Source organism: Theropithecus gelada, chromosome 2 (assembly GCF_003255815.1).
Source record: "Theropithecus gelada isolate Dixy chromosome 2, Tgel_1.0, whole genome shotgun sequence".
In the NCBI taxonomy this organism is placed as follows: domain Eukaryota; kingdom Metazoa; phylum Chordata; class Mammalia; order Primates; family Cercopithecidae; genus Theropithecus; species Theropithecus gelada.
In genome coordinates, this window is record NC_037669.1 from 189,896,489 (window position 1) to 189,920,785 (window position 24,297).

Below are 24,297 nucleotides of genomic sequence, written 5' to 3' on the forward strand. Positions count from 1 at the left end.
GATAAAAAAGGTTGTTAAGTTTTCTAAACTTCCTCAATCTTGTAAAGAGATAACATTAGTAAACTGTGAGAAGTTATGTGTATGTAAAATTTAATACTTGGAGTAACCACCAAAATAGCAATACAAAAAGATTCACTCAAAAACACTATACAAGTATCAAAATGGAATTCTAAAAACTGTTCAAGTAACTCATAGGAAGAAAAGAAAAAGAAAACACAGGGAAAAAGTCAGAGCAAACACTAAACAAAAAATAAAATTGCAGACATAATGCCTAACATATCACATTCAGTGTAAGTGGCATAAGTATATCCATTAAAAGACAGTGATCATCACTGTGGATTTAAATATATGACTCAACTGTATGCTGTCTGTAAGAAATTTACTTCAAATATAACAATTTAGGCAGGTTGAAATTAAAAGCTGTAAAAAGGTGTATCAGCTAAACATTAGTCGAGAGAAAAATGGAGTGGCTATATTATCAGATAAATGGACTTCAGAGTAAAGAAATTTACCAGAAACAGAGAGGGGCATTACATAACAATAAAAGTTTTAATCCAACAAGAAAATACGGAAATCCTAAGTGTGTATGCACCAAACAAGTCCATGAGCAAATATGTTTATATATAGATATAGATATACATAATATATAGATATAGATACACATATGTATATATCTATCTATGAATACATAGCTATGTATGTATATATATATATGTGTGTGTATATATATATACCAAAAACTGCTAGAACTGAAAAGAGAAATTGGCAAATCCATTTATTATTATTATTATTTTTTTGAGACAGAGTCTCACTCTGTCTTACACCCGGGCTGGAGTGCAATGGCGCAATCTCAGCTCACTGCAACCTCTGCCTCCCAGGTTCAAGCGATTGTCCTGCCTCAGCCTCCTGAATAGCTGGGACTACAAGTGCCTGCCACCGTGCCTGGCCAATTTTTGTATTTTTAGTAGAGATGGGGTTTCCCCATGTTAGCCAGGATGATTTCGAACTCCTGACCACAAGTGATCCACCTGCCTCAGCCTCTCAAAGTGCTGGAATTACAGGCATGAGCCACCACACCCAGCTGAAAGCCAAAGACCTCAACATCCCTCTCTCAATAATTCATAGAACAACTAAGCAGAAAATTAACAAGGATATACAAGATGTAAAGAACATCATCAACCAACAGAACTTAATTGATATTTATTGAACAATCTAGCCAACAATAACAGACATACAATCTTTTCAAGTTTTCATGGAACATACATTAAGATGGACCACATCCTGGGCCACAAAGCAGACCTCAACTAATTTAAAAGAATTAATTAAGGTCATATAACATCTTCTCCAACCAGAATAAAACTGGAAATCAACAACAGAAATTTAACAAGAAACTCTCCAAACCATTGGAAACTAAACAACACACTTTTGAATAATTCATGGGTCAAATGGGAGGTCTCAAGAAAAAAAATACATTAAACTGAATGAAAACAAAGGCACAGTATGTCAAAATTTGTATAACACACCCAAAGCAGTGCTGAAACTGAAATTTATAGCACTAACTGCATATATTAGAAAAAATGAAGTTTCCAATACAATAATCTAAGTTCCCCTCTCAAGAACCTAGAAGAAGAGCAAAATAGCCCAAGGTGAGCAGAACAAAGAAAATAATAAAGATAAAAACAGAAATCAATGCAATTGTGAATAGAAAATCAAACCGATATTTAAAAAGATCAGTAATATTGACAAACTACTGGCAAGACTGAGAAAAAAAAGAGAAGAGACAAATCACCAATATTATAAAATTTAAAAACAAGAAAAGAATAAGCAAAGATCATGAACAACTCTACACATACAAATTTGACAACTTAGATAAAATAAACCAGTTGCTTGAAAAACACAAACTATTACAACTCCCACTGAACGTGAAATAGATAATCTGATTAATCCTATTACTATTAAGAAAATTGAATTTGTACTTCCTAAATTTTCAAAGAAGAAATCTCTGGGCCTAGATAGTTCCACTGAAAAAGTCTACCAAGTATTGAAAGAAAAAATAATATTATTACTATGCAATCTCCTCCAGAAAGTAGAAGAGGATGGACTATTTTCCAATTCTGCTTATGAAGCTAGCATTATTCTGATAACAAAATAAGACAAAGACAGTAAAAAAACAAAAAGTATAGACCAACATCCATCAGGAATATAGAAGCAAATTTCCTTAACAAAATACTTAGCAAATATAATACAGCAACATGTGAAAACGCTTATATGCCATTACTAAGTAGGGTTTAATTCAGGGATGCAAAGCTGCTTCAACCACACACACAGAAAAATTAATCATCATTGATTTAGCAGACCACCATGTTAACAGACTAAAGAAGAAAAAATCACATGATCATACCAAAGTAGAAAAAACATTTGACAAAAATTCATACCCATTCATGATTTTAAAACTCTTAAAAATATAAATAAGAGATTTCTGTCAACTTAATAAGGAGCATTTTAAAAAACTTACAGTAACATATGTAACGGTGAAAAACTGAATTTATTCCCCGTAATATCAGGAACAAGACAAGAATGTCCACTCTCACTACTCTTACTCAACATTGTTCTAGAATTTAAGGCTAGACAAGAAAAGGAAATAAAAGGCATACAGAAATAAAACTTACTCTGTTTACATATAATATCATTTCTCTGTAGAAAATACCCCAAAATCTACCAAAAGGAATCTCCTAGAATTAATGAGTGATTTTAGCAGTCACAGGATATGACATGGACATACAAAAATTAATAGTATTTCTATATCCTGGTAGTAAACATATGGGTACTGAAATTTAAAATATGACTACAATCACTCAAAAGAAATGAACAATACATGTAAATTTAACAAAACACCTACAGAACTTATATGCCAAAAACTATAAAAAGCTTATGAAAAAAATGAAGGAAGATCTAAACAAACAGAGAGAGATACCATGTTTATGGTTTGGAAAGCTCAACATAGTAAAGATTTTAATTTTTGTCAAATTGATATCCACATTCAATGCAATACCTATCAAAATCCCAGTAAGATTTTTCTGTATATAAACAGGATAATCCTAAAATTTATATTAAAAAGTCAGTAAACTATAATAGCTCAGACAATTTTGAAAAATAACGAAGTGAAAACAATCAGTCCACCCGATTTCAATACTTACCATATAACTGTACCATAATCCAGACTATATGGCATTGGCACATAGACTAATGGAGTAGAAGAGAAAACTGAGAAACAGACATACACAGATATACCCAACTGATTTTTGACACATGTGAGGAAAAGAAAGAGAGATCAGCCTGTTACTGTGTCTATATAGAAAGAAGTAGACACAAGAGACTCCATTTTGTTCTGTATTTGAGATGCTGTTAATCTGTGACCCTACCCCCAACCTTGTCCTTGCAAGAGACATGTGCTGTGGTGGCTCAAGGTTTAATGGATTTTGGGCTGTGCAGGATGTGTCTTTGTTAAACAAGTGCCTGAAGGCAGCTTGCTGGTTAAAAGTCATCACCATTCTCTTAATTTCAACTACCCAGGGACATGTACACGGCCAAAGGTCGCAGGGACCTCTGCCTAGGAAAGCTAGGTATTGTCCAAGGTTTCTCCCCATGTGATAGGCTGAAACAATGCTGCTAAAAGGTTTATGGAGATGTTTGCATATGCATCTCAAGGCATAGCATTTTCCTTTAAACTTATTCATGTCACAGAGATTTTTGTTCATATGTCTTACTGCTGATTTCCTCCCTACAATGATCTTATTGTCCAGCCACTCCCTTATCTTTAAGATGGTAAAGATAATTATCAATAAATACTAAGGGAACTCAGAGACCGGTGCCGGCGTGGGTCCTCTGTAAGCTGAGCGCTGGTCCCCTGGGCCCACTTTTTCTTTCTCTATACTTTGTCTCTGTGTCTCATTTCTTTTCTCAAGTCTCTCGTTCCACCTAACGAGAAACGCTCACAGGTGTGGAGGGGCAGGCCACCCCTTCAGACACATATGCAAAAGCAAGAAAAAATAGACTTTTCAACAAATAGTGATCAAGCAACTGGATATCCATAGGCAAAAATACCCTCAACCCAAGTCTTATATCTTACAGAAATATTAACTCATAATGGATCACACATTTAAATATAAAACATAAAACTTTAAGAAGAAATGTTGGAGAAAATCTCAGGATGTATGGCTAGGCAAAGAGTTCCTAGACTTGAAAACATCTTAGGGGCAAAAGACATGAAAAGTGTTATCCATAAAAGGAAAAATTGACAAATTGGACTTTGTCAAAATTAAAACTTTGCTTTGTGGAAGAGCCTACTGAGAAGAGGAAAAGAGAAACTACTGAATGAGAGAAAACATCTGTAAACCACACCTGGAAACAGCCGAGAAGATGTCCTGCAATGAGTGAATGGTTAAATCAACCACAGCACCATGGAATACTACTCAGGAATGAAAAGGAACAAACTATCCATACACAAAACAACCCAGATCAATTTCCAAAGGATTATGCTGGGAAAAAAAAAAAAAAAAGCCAACGTTAAAGGTTACGTACTGTACAATTACATTTATGCAACATTCTTGAAACAACAAAATTATAGAAATAGAAAGTAGATGGTTATTGGGACTTAAGGAGGAGATACAGGTGGGAAGGAAAGAGATGTAGCTATAAAAAAACAAAACAAAGTTTCCTCGTGATGATGGAAGCATTCTGTGTCTTGACTGTATCAAAGTCACTGTCCTGATTGTGATATTGTATGTAGTTTTGCAAGACATTGCCAATGGGGGAAACTGGATAAAGGGTACTCCGAATCTCCCTGTATTATTTCTTACAACTGCATGTGGATCTCCAAATATCTTTTTTAAGAAATAAATGAGCTGGAGTAGGTATCTCCAAGTGATTTTTTATATCTGAAATTCAACACTTTTGAAAGCCTAAGGATCCACTGGCTCTTGGTTATAAATGGCTGCACTATTTCCAGCAAGTGAAACTTCTTACAGGTCTGGACAAAAATGTTTATACTGGTTAGGTAAGGGTCCACATGACCTCAAAATGACGACAGGTGAGTAACCAAATCACACAGATCCTACAGCTCTACATCTACTTGGAGATGGAAAAAACAGAGGGCAGGCAAGGGAAAGCTCATCACACAAAATTAATTGTTAATGGAAGAATCCACACATTAAAAAAAAACAAAAACAAACCTAGGCTTTAAACAGGGCCATAGCAGCTTGTAAATATCTATTGACTTCACTGACAGCCTGTGCAAATCCTTAAATGCCACTCAGCCCAGGCCCTTTCAGCGCTTGTGGATGAAAGCTCTTGGACAATTCTAATAAGTAACATTTTACTAGGGGCAATAAAGGAAAGGTTGATAATAATAATAACAATATTAACAATATGAGATCAAGAAGGAAATGGAGCAGGAATCAACATTTTCTGTAATGTGCCAGATAGAAAATATTTTAAGCTTTGCGGGCCGTATTGTCTCTCACAACTACTCTGATCTGCTGCAAAAGCAGGCAGAAGCAATATGCAAACAAATGTAGGTGGCTGTTTTTCTTTCTTTTTCTTTTTCTTTCTTTTTCTTTCTTTCTTTTTTTTTTTTTGAGATGGAGTTTCGGTCTTGTGCCCCAGGCTGGAGCACCGCCTCCTCCGCCTGCCAGGTTCAAATGATTCTCCTGCCTCAGCCTCCCAAGTAGCTGTGATTACAGGCATGCACCACCACGCCCAGCTAATTTTGTATTTTTAGTAGAGACAGGGTTTCTCCATGTTGGTCAGGCTAGTCTGGAACTCCCAGCCTCAGGTGATCCGCCTCCCAAAGTGCTGGGATTACAGCCGTGAGCCATGGTGCCCAGCCATAGGTGGCTAGTTTTCAACGAAATTTTACAAAAAGTCAGTGGGCCCTATTTCCCCATGAACCACAGTTTGCAGACCCCTGCCATCAAGAAACGACATGCAGGAACACAACCTGTTCATGGCAAGAGTAACACCATCTTGAAGCGAAACCACCACAGTGGCCAGTTTGACTCCTATCTACCAATGCGTTCCTGCAGCAAGGTCAAGAAACTATGCCTGTGGCATGGACAATTTCTCATAAAGATGCTTATCTAACTTCCCTAGTGGCCATGAGTTTCACAAAAGGGTCTGAGACAAGATACATGCTCTACCCTAAAAGCTGGCTGGATAAAGAGTACTTTCTGGAGGGCTCAAGAATCCACCATCTCACAGCTGCCTAAGACATCGCTTCTGTGCCTAAGTCCCTATTAAACATTTCTTTCTCAGAAACTGTGTTTGTCAGCTTCTTTCTTCAGCCTCTCAGCACCCTGAGCCTTTGGAGATGGGTTTGCATATCCCTGCTCACATGGAACACAACAGAAACATTTAGTCTTTGCACCTGTAGTGATAGTGCCACTTAATGGGGTTATTGTGAATTGAAAATAAAGTATCACACGAAAACACTTAGCCATGGGTATAGGACTTAGTAATTAGTCAATAAATGTTAACTAGTATTATTATTATTAGGCATATTTGCTATTTTTTTGCTATTTTCAGTTGGCCACTTACTTTACACATGGATACTCTGTGGGCAATATTTCAATGTTGTTAAAGCTCAAAATTAATTTTTTTCCTGCACTGAGACCTTGTATAAAAGTTCAGAAGGAAGATAATTGGATTTATCTCCCCATAAGGTTGAAAGCCTCCACAATCAAGCCTTTATTAAAGAACAAGTACTACAATTGTGGCCATAGAAGATAGAATCTGACACCAAGGTAACAGGAATTTTCACTTTTATTTATTCCTCATAGAGTAGGAACAGCAGGGTGAAGGTACATGAGAAATTTCTGAAATGAAATATGAAGCCCCGCAGTTTGTTGCTGGAGCCTATTCACCCTGTACCATGTTCCACTTGGTCAGAATTGATCCTTTAAATAACATACTGCCTTTCTTGGAGATTCCTTGAACAAAGAGAAGCTTCATGACTTGTCTGTCACATAGTTCTTCCTCATACTTCTCTGTGATGGTGAACGGCAAATGTGGCAATTCTACGCATCAAAACCACATCCCTCATGACAACTGAGCCACTAATGAAGAGATGAGCTCCACCTTAGATCTCTATTCCTAGAGGAGTATTGAAAGCCGAACTGGCCTCACAAATGTGTAGACCTCCAAAGGGTAGGATTTTAGGTCACTAAGGCTCTCTGCCAAAAACAAACAAACAAAACACAAAAACAACAACAACAAAAAACCTTCTAGCTTATACAAAACACAAGACAAGATTTATACACAGAAATGTTCACTGCAATATTACTAGTAATGCTAATAGAAGGCAATCAATGTATATCAGCAGGGCAATTATTAAATACTATTATATAGCCTTTAAAAGAATGTTTATTAAGATTTTAATAACATGAGGGAAATATACGTAATTATATATGAAGAGAAACAACACAGAATCATGCAGTATGATGTTAAATTTAATTGAAAAAAAAGGTGGAACGCAAACAAAATAAGAGTGGAAGGTAAATATATCAAGCAAAATACTAATGGTATTTGCCGTGGGTGACGGCATCATTGTGGTTCTTCTTTTACATTATAATTTTCTATATTTTATACATTTTATTCATTGAACATGTTTCACTTTTAAAATCAGAAAAATAAATAATATGTTTTTTGAAAAGCCTTTTTCTACCTGCTCACAGATTATTTTACAAAGATATTATCTGCTCACAGATTACTTACGTGTGATTATTTCTCACAGATTATTAACCTGCTTGCAGACCATTTATCTGTGATTATTTCTTACAGATTATTAACCCGCCCACAGACCATTTCACAGAGATATTATCTCTGACAAAAAAAAATCACCTTCAGGGACCTGAAAACTTTAAACACTGTTTTTTCCGTTAGTTCACTGATTATATATTGACCATCAGATTGGAAATTCTGTTTGTTTGTTTGTTTGTTTGGCCCACCCCACCCCATTTTTCTCAATCCAAGTAACAGTATCCAATACCCCAATATTATTCTGGCAAACCACACCCTTTGCTATTTGTAGCCGTGGTGCTTCATGCAGAGTTGACTCTGACCCCAACTCCAGGAGAGAGCTTGTGATGACAAGTTTGGTATTCTGATGGCCACACAAATAAATTTAAAAAGCAAAAATGATCCAGTCCGAGCCAGTGAGAAGAAAGAGTATTTGGCTAAGACTACTGAAAGAAAGGCAAGTTCTTTTTTCCACTGAAGTGGTACCTACGGATGTGTAATCCTAGAGTTATCAGAGGGCTCCCTGTGAAGTATAACAATAAAACCCAGCTTGGAAGTTCTGTCCATGGCAATCAGGCAAAAGAAAGAAATAAAGGGTATTCAAATAGGAAAAGAGGAAGTCAAACTGTGTCTGCTTGCAGATGGCATGATCCTATATCTAGAAAACCCTATCATCTCAGCCCAAAAGCTTCTCAACCTAATAAGCAACTTCAGCAAAGTCTCAGGATGCAAAATCAATGTGCAAAAATCAAAAGCATTCCTATACACCAACAACAGACAAGCAGAAAGCCAAATCATGAACTCCCATTCACAACTGCTACTAAGACAATAAAATATTTAAGAATACAGCATCCTGGCTGACACGGTGAAACCCCGTCTCTACTAAAAAAATACAAAAAACTAGCCGGGCGAGGTGGCGGGCGCCTGTAGTCCCAGCTACTCGGGAGGCTGAGGCAGGAGAATGGCGTGAACCCGGGAGGCAGAGCTTGCAGTGAGCTGAGATCCGGCCACTGCACTCCAGCCTGGGCGACAGAGCGAGACTCCGTCTCAAAAAAAAAAAAAAAAAAAAAAAAAAGAATACAGCTAACAAGGGAAGTGAAGAATGTCTTCAAGGAGAATTACAAAACTCTGCTCAAGGAAATAAGAGAGGACACAAGCAAATGGAAAAACATTCCATGCTCGCTCGTGGATAGGAAGAATCAGTATCGTGAAAATGCCCATACTGCCCAAAGTAATTTATAGATTCAATGCTATTCCCATTAAATTGCCATTGACATTCTTCATAGAATTAGAAAAAACTACTTTGATATTCATATGGTACCAAAAAAAAAAAAAGAGTCCACATAGCCAAGACAATCCTAAGCAAAAAGAACAAAGCTGGAGGCATCAGGTTACCTGACTTCAAACTATACCACAAGTTTACAGTAACCAAAACAGCATGGTACTGGTACAAAAACAGACACATAGACCAATGAAACAGAATAGAGATCTCAGGAAGTACACCACACATCTATGTCCAACTGATCTTTGACAAACCTGACAAAAACAAGCAATGGGGAAGGGATTCCCTATTTAATAAATGGTGCTGGGAAAACTGGCTAGCCATATGCAGAAAATTGAAACTGGATCCTGTCCTTACACCTTATACAAAAATTAACTCAGTGTAGATTAAAGACTTAAATGTAAAACCCAAAACTATAAAAATCCTAGAAGAAAATCTAGGCAATACCATTCAAAATATAGGTACAGGCAAAGATTTCATGACAAAAACTTCAAAAGTAATTGCAACAAAAGCAAAAATTCATAAATGGGAACTAATTAAGCTAAAGAGCTTCTGCACAACAAAAGAAACTATCATCAGAGTGAACAGACAATTTACAGATTGAGTGAAAATTTCTGCACTCTATCTGACAAAGGTCTAATATCCAGAAACTATAAGGAACTTGAACTTTTACAAGAAACAAACAACCCCATTGGCAAATGGGCACATGGAAAAGAATGCAGAAATCACTAAGAGTAAGTAAGCAACACTAAACAAATCTTGCCAAACCAGCATCATATACTCTTAACCAACTGGTTAGGACAATCATTAACACATAGTTTATCTGATTTTAAAAGGTCTTTCTTGAGGATTTTTGCTTCTGAATGTAGAATGCTACAAAGAACATCACACTCACCCTAACAACCAGGAAAAAATTGAGATAACCCACAAAGTCATAAATTTTCTTGAACCCATCAGATAGCTAAGGTTTCAAGGCAATCAAGTAAACCAAATTCCAAAGAACAAGTTCTTTCAAAAAGAAACAGGTTAAAACAATGTTTTTACCTTTTGCAGCTCATGAGAGAAAGTGATGTTGGCCATACAAGTGATAAGAAGAAATCAGCCAAAATTTTAACAAATTTATAAACGCCAAGTTTGGACTACAGCATCAGTTTAGCTTGAATATCTAAAAGTCTGAGACTCAGAAAGGGGCTGGCATCCACTCAGAAACTCTTCTTCCCAAGCATCAGTTGGTGCTCATCAGACAGACTGGGGGCAGAGGAGGACATCAGAGAGAGCTCCCTTTGGCAACACAGGTCTGAAAGAGGCGACTAATGGCTCCAGGAGACAGGCTCAAATCCCCTCTTACTTCTCTGGACTCTTCTCTCCTACTATTTAAACTTCTGGAATGAGACAGTAATTGGCAAAGGACAATTACTTCTATGTAAGAAACCATCTGCCAGGACACAAGCAAAAATCAACTGAGGCTGGATGAAGGTTAAAGGCAAAAACTTTTACCACTGACTATTCTGAAACCAGGATTCTACATTAAAATCAAATGCAATTAATAGCTAGTGGAGGAGAAGAAAGTCTTACCTAAGAAAACTACAAGTATAAGACAGATTTGGCTGCCACAGAGAGGGAGAATACGAATATTGAGAAAGCACTACTTCCCGAAGCTAAGATACAAAGGGATTGGCGAAGACTAAGTCTGGACAAGTGCAACAGATAACCCTATCTACCTCTACTACAAGCCTAGCAGAGTCATACGCCCAGGAGGATACCACTGGGAGAGGAACAGGAGCACAAAGAGAAACCACTTCTGCAATACAGGCATGCATAGATGACTAAAAACTGAAGGTGTATCCAGATGTTTTGATTTCAACACCTGTGATCCTAATCACGTCTATGCCCAAAAGATCAGAGATTTAAGACTTGTACAAAAACAGACCTGGAGGTTTTGTTTCTCACAAGTTCAAAATAAGCCCAAAGTATAAAATAACTGCTAAACTAATGAGTACTGTGTGGGGCTTGTACAGCAGTACTAGTACTTGTATTAGTAATAACAGGCTACATCAAAAGCATAAAGTACACTGAGTTATGAGCAGAAGGTTTGAAGTCAATCTGCCTACGCTTAAGTTCTGTTTTTGCTGCTTCTTAGATGCCAGATTTGGGTAAATTATATGGTTTCTCAGTGCCTCCTTTTGTAAGATTGAGGTTAACAACCCACTTGAGTCAGGAGAGAAGAGAGAAACTCTTGTAATACATGCACACATTTTAATTCATCTCATCAGAAATATATCAAATAAAGTCAATGTAACATGTTAAATATAAACATGAAATAAGATACAGTCTCAGATCTCTCCATCTACCCAAACTTAATTCTTGGATAGTATTGTCTTAGAACTGGCTTCAAAACATTAATCATTTTTCACAATATTATCTTCTAAGTACTGATTCTGAAACTAGAGTACCAGAGTTTCAAAATCCTTCAGCCATAGTTCCCCAAAGAAGGCAACAGATTCTGGAAATGCTGAAGTGATTACAGTTTCAGCCAGGGCTCTGCGTGTGTACCCACTGAAATCAGAGTGTCCTGGCCTGGGAACATTATATTTCTCTGGAAAGCATTCAGGACATTTGGGCCTCCTCTCTATTCTTTCTCTGAGGGGTCATTTCAGGTACAGCTGTACTCATTGTCCATAAGAATAGCCTTAGGCTGAGGGAAAAGTTGAGGAGATGGTGTTCTGAGCTGCCTTTCAACTCTACCCAGCCTGTGGTTTCAGGCAGCCTACCAAGGTTTATATGAAGGGCACTCAGAAGTAGCTATGGGCCAATTAGTTGAGTCAACCTAATCTGTCTAGTCTTTACACAGCCTTGAAATGGGCACCCAAAATGAATCTCTTCTGGATCCATCAGCAAATGACCAATTCCCTCACCAAAGTGCCAACTCAAGTTCCTGTGCTCTGTCTTCCATGGGCCTGAAGACCCTATACGGTTCAGCATTGGTTAATCATTGGCCAATAGATTTACTCCTTATTTCTTTATTTATGAGTAATTGACACAACTGCCATAAATTTCCAGTTCCCATTGATATAATGTTTCCAGATACGTTTTTCTTTCATTGACCAAAAAACTCACAGCACTTTGAAAACAAATTGAGTATTACTTAAATTTCTTAAGATGTTTCACAGTGGTTTTATCTGTTTTAAAAAGGTTTGAATTGTGTGTGTGTGTGTGTGTGTGTGTGTGTGTGTGTGTGTTTGTTTTGGAAAGGACCCCAAGAAATCATCTGTATCGAGCCCTGGTTCAATCCACTATGGAATTATTATTGAAACTGGCCCAATTGTCCCATAGAAGTGATCTTTACAGTCTTTTAAAATAAAAATACTAAAATTGACCCAGGTCTTGAAGATTAAAATTTACATTTGGCCCTCCCTCCACCCTAGGACTCCTGAATAGTATCAAGGAACTGAAACTCACCAGATCATCACATTCAGACAGTGAGAAACCAGGTCCCTCATCCCTCATGATTTCCTTACTCCTCCCTAATTCCTGTTTACCCAATATAGTTACATTCCTTTCCTGCTACATAAACCCAAATTGTTGTCAGTCAGGAGATGGATTTGAGACTGAAGTGCCATCTCCTCAGCGGCAGCACCCAAATAAAAGTCATCTTCCCTGGCAATACTTGCTGTCTCAGTGATTGGCTTTCTATGCAGCCAGCAGCAGGACCTAGACTGAAACCCTGGTGTTTGAGTAACATTATCTCCACCTTGTAAATAGGCCAATGTTAAAGAGAGGTGAAGTGCTCTAGGGTTGTAAGAATAAATCATGTTAGAACCAACACAACATGCTGGTCTAACCAACACAACATGCTGGTCATGCTGGTAATCTTGTGTTTCTTTCGATCACACCCTGATGTTTTTTCTACCATCAACAACTAAAGTAGCACATCCAAAATTTAACAAAAACAATAGGCAACAAACCATTATTTAAGGCAAGGACTTAAGCCATAGCCTGCCATTTACTTTGCCAAATGAACCTGGTAATGTCACTTAATCTCCCTATGCCTAAATTTTCGTCTTCATAAAAGAGAGATGATAATTCCTTAGTGGGTTGCTGAGAGGATTAAATACATTACTATGTGTAAAGTTCTTAGTCCAGAACTTGGCTCAGATCAATCGCCATTTAAGTATTTGCTCTTACTATTGCCATCCCTACTCTCAACTTGTTCCTACTTTTCTTTTGGGGATTAAATGGCATTATCATCTTTCCTCATTGGACAAACTAAGAACCTTAGAGATATCCTTAATAACTACTCATCCTGTTACCTCTTCTTTCTTACCTCCCAGTCTTTGGATTATGAAGTCTTCTTCATTCTACCATCTAAATATCTATTAAATCTACTTTTTACTCAGCATCCTCTCTGACAAGGCTATATAGTTTAGTCCTATTCCTCTCACCTGGACTACTTCAAATACCTCCTCACTGGTCTCTCTTTCAACCAACTTTGCTCACTCCATGATGTAACATCCTTTAAAGTATCCTACCATATTACTCCCTGCTTCAAAACTTCCAGTGGCTTCCACATTGTGTCAGCCAGGCTGGCATCACAATCATTCTGACCAAGTCCAGCTCCACCATCAAAGATTCAAATTTAGTAGGTCTAGAATGGGACCTAGGAATCTATTTTGTGTGTTTCTACAGATCAATATTTGAGAATCATTGGAAAGGATATTCATTAGAATGTCTTACGAAGTTCTTCAAAATCTTACTCCCACCTCCAGGGAAATGAAATGTCATCTTTCCCCTTGAAGTTTTCTTTGACTGAATTTTTCCTTCTTCTGTGTTCCCACAGCTCTGTATGCATAGCTTTCAAAATGATACCTGTTATATCACACTTTCATTATATTTGTACCCCCGGGTCCCCAACTTGCAGGGACAACCTCATGGGCACACAACCTGTGTGGTCACACAGGGCCCTACACTCAGAAGGGCCCTACACTCAGAAGGTCCCTACCCTTGGCTTAATGCTCTGCTATTACCATCCCGAAATTCTTAATTGTTGAACAAGGGACACCTCATTTTCACTTTGCACTGGGTCCTGCAAATTATGTACTCAGCACTGCCACTCGATTGTGAGCTCCTTGAAAACAGAAGCTATTTGCTATTCTTTCAAATTCCTCCTTAGTTAGCACAGAGGACTCCTGGCAAAAAGTAGAGGTTTCTTAAATATTTGTTGAGTTTATACATGAATGAATGAAAAGATAAAGTATCTCATAGAAAAATAGTATAGTATGGCTAATTAACTCGGAAGAATAAGCTTTTTTTATTCTTGGGGGAGAGAGGAACTAACTGATAAAATCCTGAGACTATTAACCATTGACCACTCCAAATAAATAACATAACATTTTCTAGGTTTATTTTTAAATTACTCAAACCACTCCTACTTTTGAGCCCTGCTGCCTCCCTGTTCTCAGAATGCAAAATTGCAGTTAATGGAGCTTGCAATTATGCTATCATGCCCTGAGTTTTTGTGCCAGGCACTGTGTTAAATTCTGAGTGTAATGGGAAGGGGAAAGGAGAAGCCAAGAAAATGTGAAATGAGCAGGGTCACTGTCTTCAAGAAGCAATTAAATTTCACTCCTCTAAAATTTATATCGAAGATGAGTTGACTTCATGGGAGTTCTGCAGCAATGAATCGAGAATAAAGACATTAGACTTGGCCAGTGGCCCAGCTTCCTGAACATTTCAAATGACAAAATGTCTCAGCCTGAACACAATTCCCCCACTATGAGATCTGTGGGGTCACTAGTTAACATGGACAACTGCCTCAGAGGTGCTCATGGAGCATAATAAACAAGTGGCTATTGAGGTGGGGGAGGTGCTTTTGCTCCCGGGTGTTAGAGAAGAAAAGACGAACATCGGCTATCAAAGTGAGCCAAATAATTGGTGGAAAAAAATGTTCCTAGCTCCTGCTGGAGGCATGACAGGACTCCCAATGTGGCAACGACCACACACCACCCGCTGCCACGTTACGTGTCCGTTGCTAGGTTCTCCAACATGACACGGAAGTCCAAAAAGAGTTTATCGCGCTTTTCCACTACTAGTTTTTAGTTACCCACTGCTGGTTGGTATAATATCCGTTACAAAATCAAGAGATTCTAGTTGAAAACATATAAATGCCAATAAACATATAAAGATGTGTTCAGCTTCAAATCAAGGAAATGTAAAAATAATACAACCACAGAATATCGATTTTGTATACTGAATGAGCCAAAGTTAAAAAGACTGATAATTTTCACTGTTGGCATGAATGGAGGAGAAAGCAAGTATTCTCAAAAAAGATTGCTGGTCTGATTATAAATTGGTACAACTACAACTTCTGAAGGGTAATTTGGCATGATGTGTTAATCCAAATTTAAAATGCATGCCCCCTTTAAGGCAGTAATAATAATTCTAGGCCTTTATCTTAAGGAAATAATCTGAAAAATAAATAAAAACCTAAGCACAAAGTTGCTCATCACAACCAAAAAAAAAAAAAAATTAGACATAATACACGTGCAACATGGGAAACCTGCTGATACAGTACAATTCATCCAAACACAACTTGAACATTGACATAGTTATGTGACACTCTAATTATCAAATATATATATATATATCCATAAGGCATTTGTAGGTATAATGGAAAGGTTAGTTCTTCTTTTTAAAGTAGAGATAAAATCATTCCATTTTTGTTAAAAAATACATATTGACCAGGTGTGGAGGCTGACTCTTATAATTCCAGCACTCTGGGAGGACAAGGCAGGTGGATCTCTTGGGTCCAGGAGTTTGAGACCAGCCTGGGCAACATGGTGAAACCCCATCTCTACATAAAATACTAGAAAATTAACCAGGCATTGTGGCATGCGCCCGTGGTCCTAGCTTCTCAGGAGGCTGATGTGGGAGGATCACCTGTGCCTGGGAGACTGAGGCTGTGGTGAGCTACGATTACACCATAGCACTCCAACCCAGACAGAGACCCTTTCTCCGAAAAAAACTAACATTAAAAAATACATATTTATGAGTATGTGTATGTATTTTTTAAGAATACGAATTTTAAATCAATACAATAATTTTGTTTTGCCACGATGCAAACAAATGGATGATATCCAAAAACAATATTCATATTGTTTTTTAACATGTAGGGGGACAAAGGGAGATTATGAGGCAATAATATGTTCAGTGATGTCCTGGTAAATATTTAACAGCTGGCCTTCCGGTGGGCCAGGGTGGAAGTCCCGTTGTAGTATTTACAGATTTCTGTGGCATAAATGTCACCAACATTATTTATTTCAAGCTACTAATGTGATGTCACTGAGTTAGGAGTTGGGAAGAAATGGAAAGAAATACAGTTGCACCATGCTGTGTAATACCACTACCTCGTATTTCCATGACACAGATAAATTAGATGCAAATAATCTCAAAAGTATAGATAAGTATGAAGATAGAGCAAAATAGAAAGTGAATTTTAGGTTTTTGTTTGTTTGTTTGTTTGTTTTGAGACAGAGTCTCACTCTATCCCCCCAGCTTGACTGCAGTGATACGATCTCAGCTCACTGCAGCCTCAACCTCCTGGACCAAAGCAAGCCTCCCCGCTGAGCCTCTCAAGTAGCTGGGACTACAGGTGCATATCACCACGCCCAGACACTTTTTTTGTATTTTTGTAGACAGGGTTTCACTATGTTGCCCAGGCTGGTCTGAAACTCCTGGGCTCAAGCAATCTGCACACCTCAGCCTCCCAAAGTGCTGGGATTACAGGCATGAGCCACGGCGCCCAGCCTGCATTTCTTACTGACATGTCTGGTGGTAAACTCATGAAGCATATTTACTTCATTATTTAGATCCTTATTTGTCATTGCAATATTTTATAATAAACATATGTTACCTTTATAATCAGAAAAGAATTCAAAGGGGTTTTTTTTTTTTTTTGGTCTTATTTGTTAAGGCCTAGGGAAAAATATCAGGGGATATTAATTTTTAAGTCTCACTGGAACAAAACACTTCCCCAAAAGATTGATTGTGTTAAGGTGTAACTAAAGAGCAATGTTAGAATCAATTAAGCCATATGATACCTTTGCTCAGTCATGGTATAAGGGAAATGGTTGTAAACTCCTTCAAAATAGAAATTCAAAACGTCACGACTCAAAGAGATTTGTGCTCCCAGGCATTCTCACACTCACACTTCACAAACAAGGAAGCTGAAAGGTTGGCGTTTTCCCAAAGTATGCGCAAGGTAAGTAGAAAATAACCCAGCTCCTCTCCATTTATAAGTAGTCTCTACGGCCTATGAATAAAAGTACACATTCTTGTCCAGGTGCAGCGGCTCATGCCCATAATCCCAGTACTTTGGGAGGCCAAGGCAGGTGGATCACAAGGTCAAGAGATCGAGACCATCCTGGCCAACACGGTGAAACCCGTCTCTACTAAAAAATACAAAAAAACTAGCCGGGCGAGGTGGCAGGCGCCTGTAGTCCCAGCTACTCGGGAGGCTGAGGCAGGAGAATGGCATAAACCCGGGAGGCGGAGCTTGCAGTGAGCTGAGATCTCGCCACCGCACTCCAGCCTGGGCGACAGACCGAGACTCTGTCTCCAAAAAAAAAAAAAAAAATACAAAAATTAGCTGGGCGTGGTGGCATGCACTGGCAGCCCCAGCTACTCGGGAGACTGAGGCAGGAGAATCACTTGAACCCGGGAGGCAGAGGTTGCAGTGAGCTGAGATCACGCCACTGCACTCCAGCCTGACAACAGGGCAAGACTCTGTCTAAAAAAAAGAAAATAAAAAAAAAAGTACATATTCCTTTTGGTATAACTGAATGGCAAGAGATGACCTCATTTTTACGGGGTAGTATTTATTCAATCGGTTAACTGCTAAGGCCCTGGCTCTTCCTACCTTTATTTAGATAATAGCAGCTCACACTTTGCCAGAACTGTATCTTCTCAAAACATGTTCATATGGATTATCCCCACTGATCTTCATGAGAGCTCTGTGAGTCTGGTAGGGGTAAGAAAGACCAGTCCTATTTCACAGGTATAAAAACCGAGGCTAGAGCAGGTAAGCAGCTAGCCCAAGGCCGGTGAGAGCCAGGCCTCCTGTCCTGTCCCAGTGCTCTCCAGGAGTTTCCTCCTCAAAGCCTTTCTGAGGCAGTCATTTAGGTGAACATTCCCTGAAGGGCACTTTCTCACCTTTCCTTCCTTCTCCCTCCAAAAGCCTCTTTCTTCCTTTGGCTCCTGTCTCATTTTGCACTTAAAGATACTACTTTCAGGTCACCTAGGGTTGCTTTTTAGCTCCTGTTTGCTTTTGTTTATTATTATTATTTATTTATTTATTTATTTTTATCTACTTATTTTTGAGACAGCGTCTCTCTCTGTCGCCAGGCTGGAGTGCAGTGGCGCAATCTTGGCTCACTGCAACCTCTGTCTCCCGGGTTCGCGCCATTCTCCTGCCTCAGCCTCCCAAGTAGCTGGGACTACAGGTGCACACCAGCCTGCCCAGCTAATTCTTGTATTTTTAGTAGAGATGGGGTTTCACCATGTCGGCCAGGAAGATCTCGATCTCTTGACCTCGTGATCCACCTGCCTTGGTCTCCCCAAGTGCTGGGATTACAGGCATTAGCCACCGCGCCCAGACTGTTTTTGGTTTTTTAACTCTAAAATGAAAGATAATCCTAGGCATCTTTAGCCCTCAGAATATTCTTCTTCTTTATTTGACATGAAGTCTAAACCCTAGAATGTTTTCTCTTGAAATTTGAAGTAATTTCCACCACAAGAGAAATTACATTTGCAAAGTTTCAAGTAAAGTATATTATAAAGCACAAGCCTAAACACTTTGGTGTGACACATTTCTAGACCTGGAAGTCAGAGGAAACAGGCTTATTTAAGATACTCAAATTATCTTGAAGAAAATAGAAACTCAAATTATCTATAACAGAACAGATCCTGAGGAATATAAGAAGACTGGATGTTGATGTTCTCCTTAGCTTTGTTTTATGAAGGAAGGAAACGTGTTTTCTTATGGGTGCAATGTTCTCTGGAAGAACTGGAAGAGGTATCAGTGGGCTATGCTCAGGTCCAGAGACAAAAGACTATCAACTTAAACACCACTGTGTGGTGCCTCAGCGCCTGGACTTACTGGTTGATGGAACCTTCGGAAAATTCTGTGTGCATCAATTTCCTCATCTTTAAAGTAAGAATCACAGCATCTACCTCATAGGGTTGTGATGAAAACTAAATTAGCTAGTGGCCAAGAAAATGCGGTGTATACTAAAAATCACTACAAAATATGTAGAATATATGTATATATATAGTTTGATAATTTTTAAAGTTTACTGCTCTGGGCAAGGGATGGAGGAGTGAGTTAAAAAGGAACAGAACGTCAGACACAGCAACAGGCAGGTGGCCAGGTTTCTGTAGGCACAAGAGGATGGAGAGCTCAGGAGTGCATACTAATTGCTGCACCTCTCCTGAGAGTACTGGCCAAATGACTGCCCACCAGAAAACACAGTGTCCCTTTCCATATTAAAAGCCCTCTGCTAACTGGGCTTCCAGCTGCATACAAAACTAGGTGGACTTCCTCATGCATCTGATGGTGCCGTTATGAAGATGAACTGTTAATGAATTGCTTTGGTGGAATATGTACGCTAGGGAAGAGGTAACAGTTTCCCTACAACCATGAACGTCTTCTGGAAAATAAATGATTCTTATTGACACTTGAAAGACAAATTGTCCAAGAGCAGAAAGGGGTGTACTGAAAAAGAGTGAGTGTATTTCTAAATGAGAGAGAGAGAAAAAAAAAATGTTTCAGAGGAAGGAGCCTCTGTCTTCTGGTGAAGAGTATTCAAGATGAAGATAAACTTTTCAACTTAATATCGACAGTAATGAAATATTCACTTCCTAAAGAAAACTCTTTAAAGAAACAAAGACGATATCCAGTGTGGGCTAGCAAGTCATTTCTGGTGACATTTGTGGAGGGGCTAAAGGCAATTCATTGGGCAGTCAAATCTGAATGAAGTAAAGGATATGGTTAAGAAAGGCACCTGAATTAATGTGCCTTTTACTTCTTTATAATTCTTTCAGCTTTGATAGCAGAAGGGATCTACTCTTGAAAGTCCAAAAAATGTTGTTGCTATAGGAACAGGTAAGCAGATTAGACTTGAAAGACCAGTTTAGAACAAAGAATTTAATAGTCAGGGCTAAAGCAATTAACCAAGAAAAACATTTTAAGTAAATATCTTTCAGGTTTGTTATTTACATATTAATTCCAGGAAGACGAAATGTTATTATTGAATGAGAGCATCACATTTTAACATTTTAATTACATCATTACTGGCATAAAAGACTATGCTTACACAATTAGCAGAAAGACCTTATTAAACAGAAGTGCACATTTCTGACTCTCTCTTGATTACATTGTAATTGAGAAATACAGTTTTAAATTCATCCTGAGCATGAGTCATCTTGGATTTTCCTATAGTTCTCGAGATAGGAGTGCATCTAAAACAAAGGAGATAACAAACTCCCGAAAGTTTTCTGTAACCAATCTCTATAATGAGGAAGCCACAAAAGTAAAATTCTAGAAGAAAATAGAAATGTGTATAGGCTGATAATTGTTAATATTGCATGTCTTCCTTGTCCAACAGACTCAGTGAACAAGGTATGTGAGAAGAGAAGGTTGAAGACCTAGCGGCACTTCTGCTTCTTCCTATCAGGGAATGCACTGCTTCTCACATTAGGGATTTCCTAAAATTGTTAGGTGTTTTGAACAGAACTGGCTATACCACTGAGGCTCAAACAAGAATCATAAAGTGGCACGGTGCTTCTCTCCTCTCTGTTTTCTTTCAAAAGAAAACATTATTGACAAGATAAATACAATATTTTCATTCTGGCAAATTTCTGCTGTCAGAGGTTATATTTACAGGACAGAGAGATTTCTTAAATATGACCTTTTCTCATGTAATGCCAGAGTGAAATTGCAGAGAAGTCTGTGTGTGTGGTGTGTGGTGTGTGTGTGGGGGGTGTGTGTGTGTGTGTGTGTCTCGCAGGCTGAGGAGTGGGATGGGAAGAAGGGAATGTGGCTAGAATCTTACCATCTCATTCTCTTCTCCTTCATTGAGCAGAGCGTGCTGGCCCTTCTCAAAGTGTCCCATGAAAAAGTGATTCCACACCTCCTTCCTGACCTTGCCGGGCAGATGCTTCCAGGACGAACTCCAACTCGCTGAGCCACTGAGCCACCGCACCTCCTCAGCTGACTAAAAGAGTTAATGATCCTCCAGGTTAAAACTCCTCCTTGAGCACACACCTTCTCTCAACAAACGACAATACTTGGCAAACTGAACTCCTCCCACAAGTCACCCTCTGCTAGGAGGAATTTCTGGCTGCTCCCTGCTTATTGCGTCCTCTCAAAGCAGCTGTCTCAAAGGAGGCTGCTCCCATGCCGATCTTTTTGTGCCCAACTTACAGGGAAAGAACTCATTGCCTGCCCAGTGCCTGCCAGCCTCAGACTTCTGACTGCAAATCCAACAGGACAATACAGAGTTGGCAGGACCCTTCTCAGGAGCCAGGAGCAGATGCAAGAACTCCCAGGTCACTGCTGTATTCAGAGGACCTAAGGAATTGGGTTGAGAGGAAGGGCACAGAGCCGCAGATTTTCTCTGATGAATGAAGGCTTCAATCCATAGGTTTCTAATAGTACTCTCATTCAGTTTGCTTACAAAAGGTACAAATTATCACTCATCCTCTTCAAAAGGTATTTGTAATCACATTTCCTGGTATATGCAAAAAACATTCTATTTAAAGTGTATGTGAAATTAAGTTTACTTTTTTGAAACACATGTAGAAAAAGAACAAAGGTAACATCAAACATCACTAAAATACTGATATTTCAACACTTAAGGAAGTCTAGAACTAAAATATTCAAATGACTACATGGTCAAACTCTTTTTTAAAATTTTCTTACACATTTATTCAATAAACATTGCCTGAGCATAGGGACTACCTAAAAAAGTTAAGTCATATTTGCTATCCTCGTGTTGATGTAGGGATTCACACTTCCAAACAAACATGATACAAAGTGGATTGTTATTATAAGAACCGGAATAGAAGCCTAAGATAACTGTTAGAGGTCCCAGTGTGGTGTAGAGAAACACACCGCTACCCTAGCTCCGGCAAAATACCTGTATTCCAGCTGCTTGTCTGCACTGGCCTTGCTATGTGACCATTTAACTATAGGAACTGGCTCTTCTTCTCTGGCACCACCCAACAGGACTGTTGAGAGAATGGAGTGAGATCTTTGTGAAAGTACATGGTACGGCACCGATCAAGTGCTGTTAGGATTGTTAAACTAACAGTAGGTGGTAGCACACAGTGGTTAAGGTCATATGCACTAAAGTCGGAAGGCCTGAGTTCAAATTTGGACAGTACTACATGGTCGTTGTGCTACCTTGGGATATAATGAGTTATACAAACTCCATTAGCCTCTATTTGCTCACATGTAACATAAAGATGATGATAATCGAGCATATGTCCTCAAACAGATTTTTAAGAAAGAGTGCCTGGGGAATAATAGGTATTCAACAAAAGATAGTTATTTTTACCTTCACCATGCCCACTGTCTCTCCCTCAAGCTACAATGGCAATGATATCTCCAACCTGACCCAAACAGCCCTAATGTGACCAAGATCAATGTGTGCATGTGTATGTATGTGTGAGTATGTTGTATGTTAAAACCTTGAGCAAATAGTAAAGTATAAGATAAACATAAAAAGTAAGCTAAGTAAACCCATTGTAATAGTAATTACAAAATATATATGTATGTATGTGTATATGTGTGTGTGTGTGTATACATACATACAGTTCTCTTGGTTTCAAAAATTTGCTACCACAATTTAACCAAATAAATGAAAATAAAATTAACATTTTATCACAAGGTCAAAATATAAGGAGTGCAGGGTTTCTTTTCGGGGGGGGGGCAATAAAAATGTTCTAGAACTACTGATGGCTTCACAAATTTGTGAATATACTAAACCTCATTGAAATGTATACTTTAAAAGGGTGAATTTTATGAAATGTGAATTATATCTCAATGAAAAGATATAATAAATTTTAAAATTATACCTCAATAAAAAATTATAACTCAAAAAACCTAACTGAACATTTAACAGCCTTACTAGGCAGTAATTATATATTCAGTACAGAAAAAAACATAAAACATGCATATTCCAAATTTCATCTCAACTGATGGAGGTTGAGGAGTGTTAGTATGTGACGTGGCGAAACTATATCAGTGCTCCTGGGCACGTGAGAGAGAAGGAATTCATTCTTCTGTTTATCACTGGCAATATTTGCACTGTTTTCTTTTGGCTGGGCTCCTGAATACCCTTGGTAACTCATGCACCATTGTGAGACTGAGATGAGTGTGTAACTGATTAAGAGCTAGAGAAACTGTACACAAACTTACCCCATCAAATAAATCAGGTCATGCTGTTACAATATTTAAGCCAAACTTGAAAAGGAAAATATGTAAGTCCCTATGAACATTAAAAGATTTTATAAAAATCAGGTGTCCGTGGAAAATTATTATCCACAACCCGGTTCAGTAGAGCTGAGGACTCCAGTAGTGACAGAGTTTCCTCAGGCTCCTTGGGAGTTCTATTGGTAAAACATCTAGATTTGATCTATGGCAACACTACTTATGGACAGCACTCACCCTCATTTAGTGCTTTTGGTCTACAAACACAAGCACATCCAGAAACAGGGGTAGGTTGTGTGGGAAAGCAAGGAAAATGTTTACCGAACACTTCCAGATATGAGGCACAATTCTAAACAGTTTACACTCACTGTTGCGTGCAATCCTGACAAAAGCCTCTGTGGTTGATACTCTTCTGATCATTCTTATTTGACAGACAAGGAAACACAGATGCAGATATTAAGTAATTCGCCTACATTCAAACCATTAGTAAGTGACAGAATGAGTATTCGGACCTAGGCAATGCAGCTCTCCCAATCCATGATCCTAGTTACGGGACTAATACCTCTTCTCCACATTTATTTGGCACAACCAAAGTGCTCTGCAAAGAGGCTTGCATGTATATGACCAGAAAAGCCTCTTTGTGAAGGAAGCATTTTGAGAAAGGCCTTGGAAAGAGTCAAAAAAGGCTTCAACAGGTGGAGATGCTGAGGCTCGAACAAAGAGTGAGGCCGCA

The 24,297-nt window shown here is 38.5% G+C and overlaps 1 protein-coding gene and 1 long non-coding RNA gene across 2 annotated transcripts in view; one reads left to right on the forward strand and one right to left on the reverse strand.

Moving 5' to 3' along the window:
* ATP13A4 (ATPase 13A4) overlaps positions 1-22,012 on the reverse strand; it is a 156,842-nt gene extending 134,830 nt beyond the window's left edge. Inside the window, exon 1 of the mRNA XM_025376149.1 lies at positions 21,184-22,012. Within this exon, the coding sequence (XP_025231934.1) occupies positions 21,184-21,243 (60 nt within the window). The 5' untranslated portion in view covers positions 21,244-22,012. The remainder of the gene's footprint in view (positions 1-21,183) is intronic.
* LOC112618733 lies at positions 19,879-22,020 on the forward strand. The gene is made up of 3 exons (XR_003118118.1): positions 19,879-19,971; positions 20,174-20,234; positions 20,737-22,020. It is a non-coding gene; the product is annotated as an uncharacterized LOC112618733 (long non-coding RNA).
* The last annotated feature ends 2,277 nt before the right edge of the window (positions 22,021-24,297 follow it).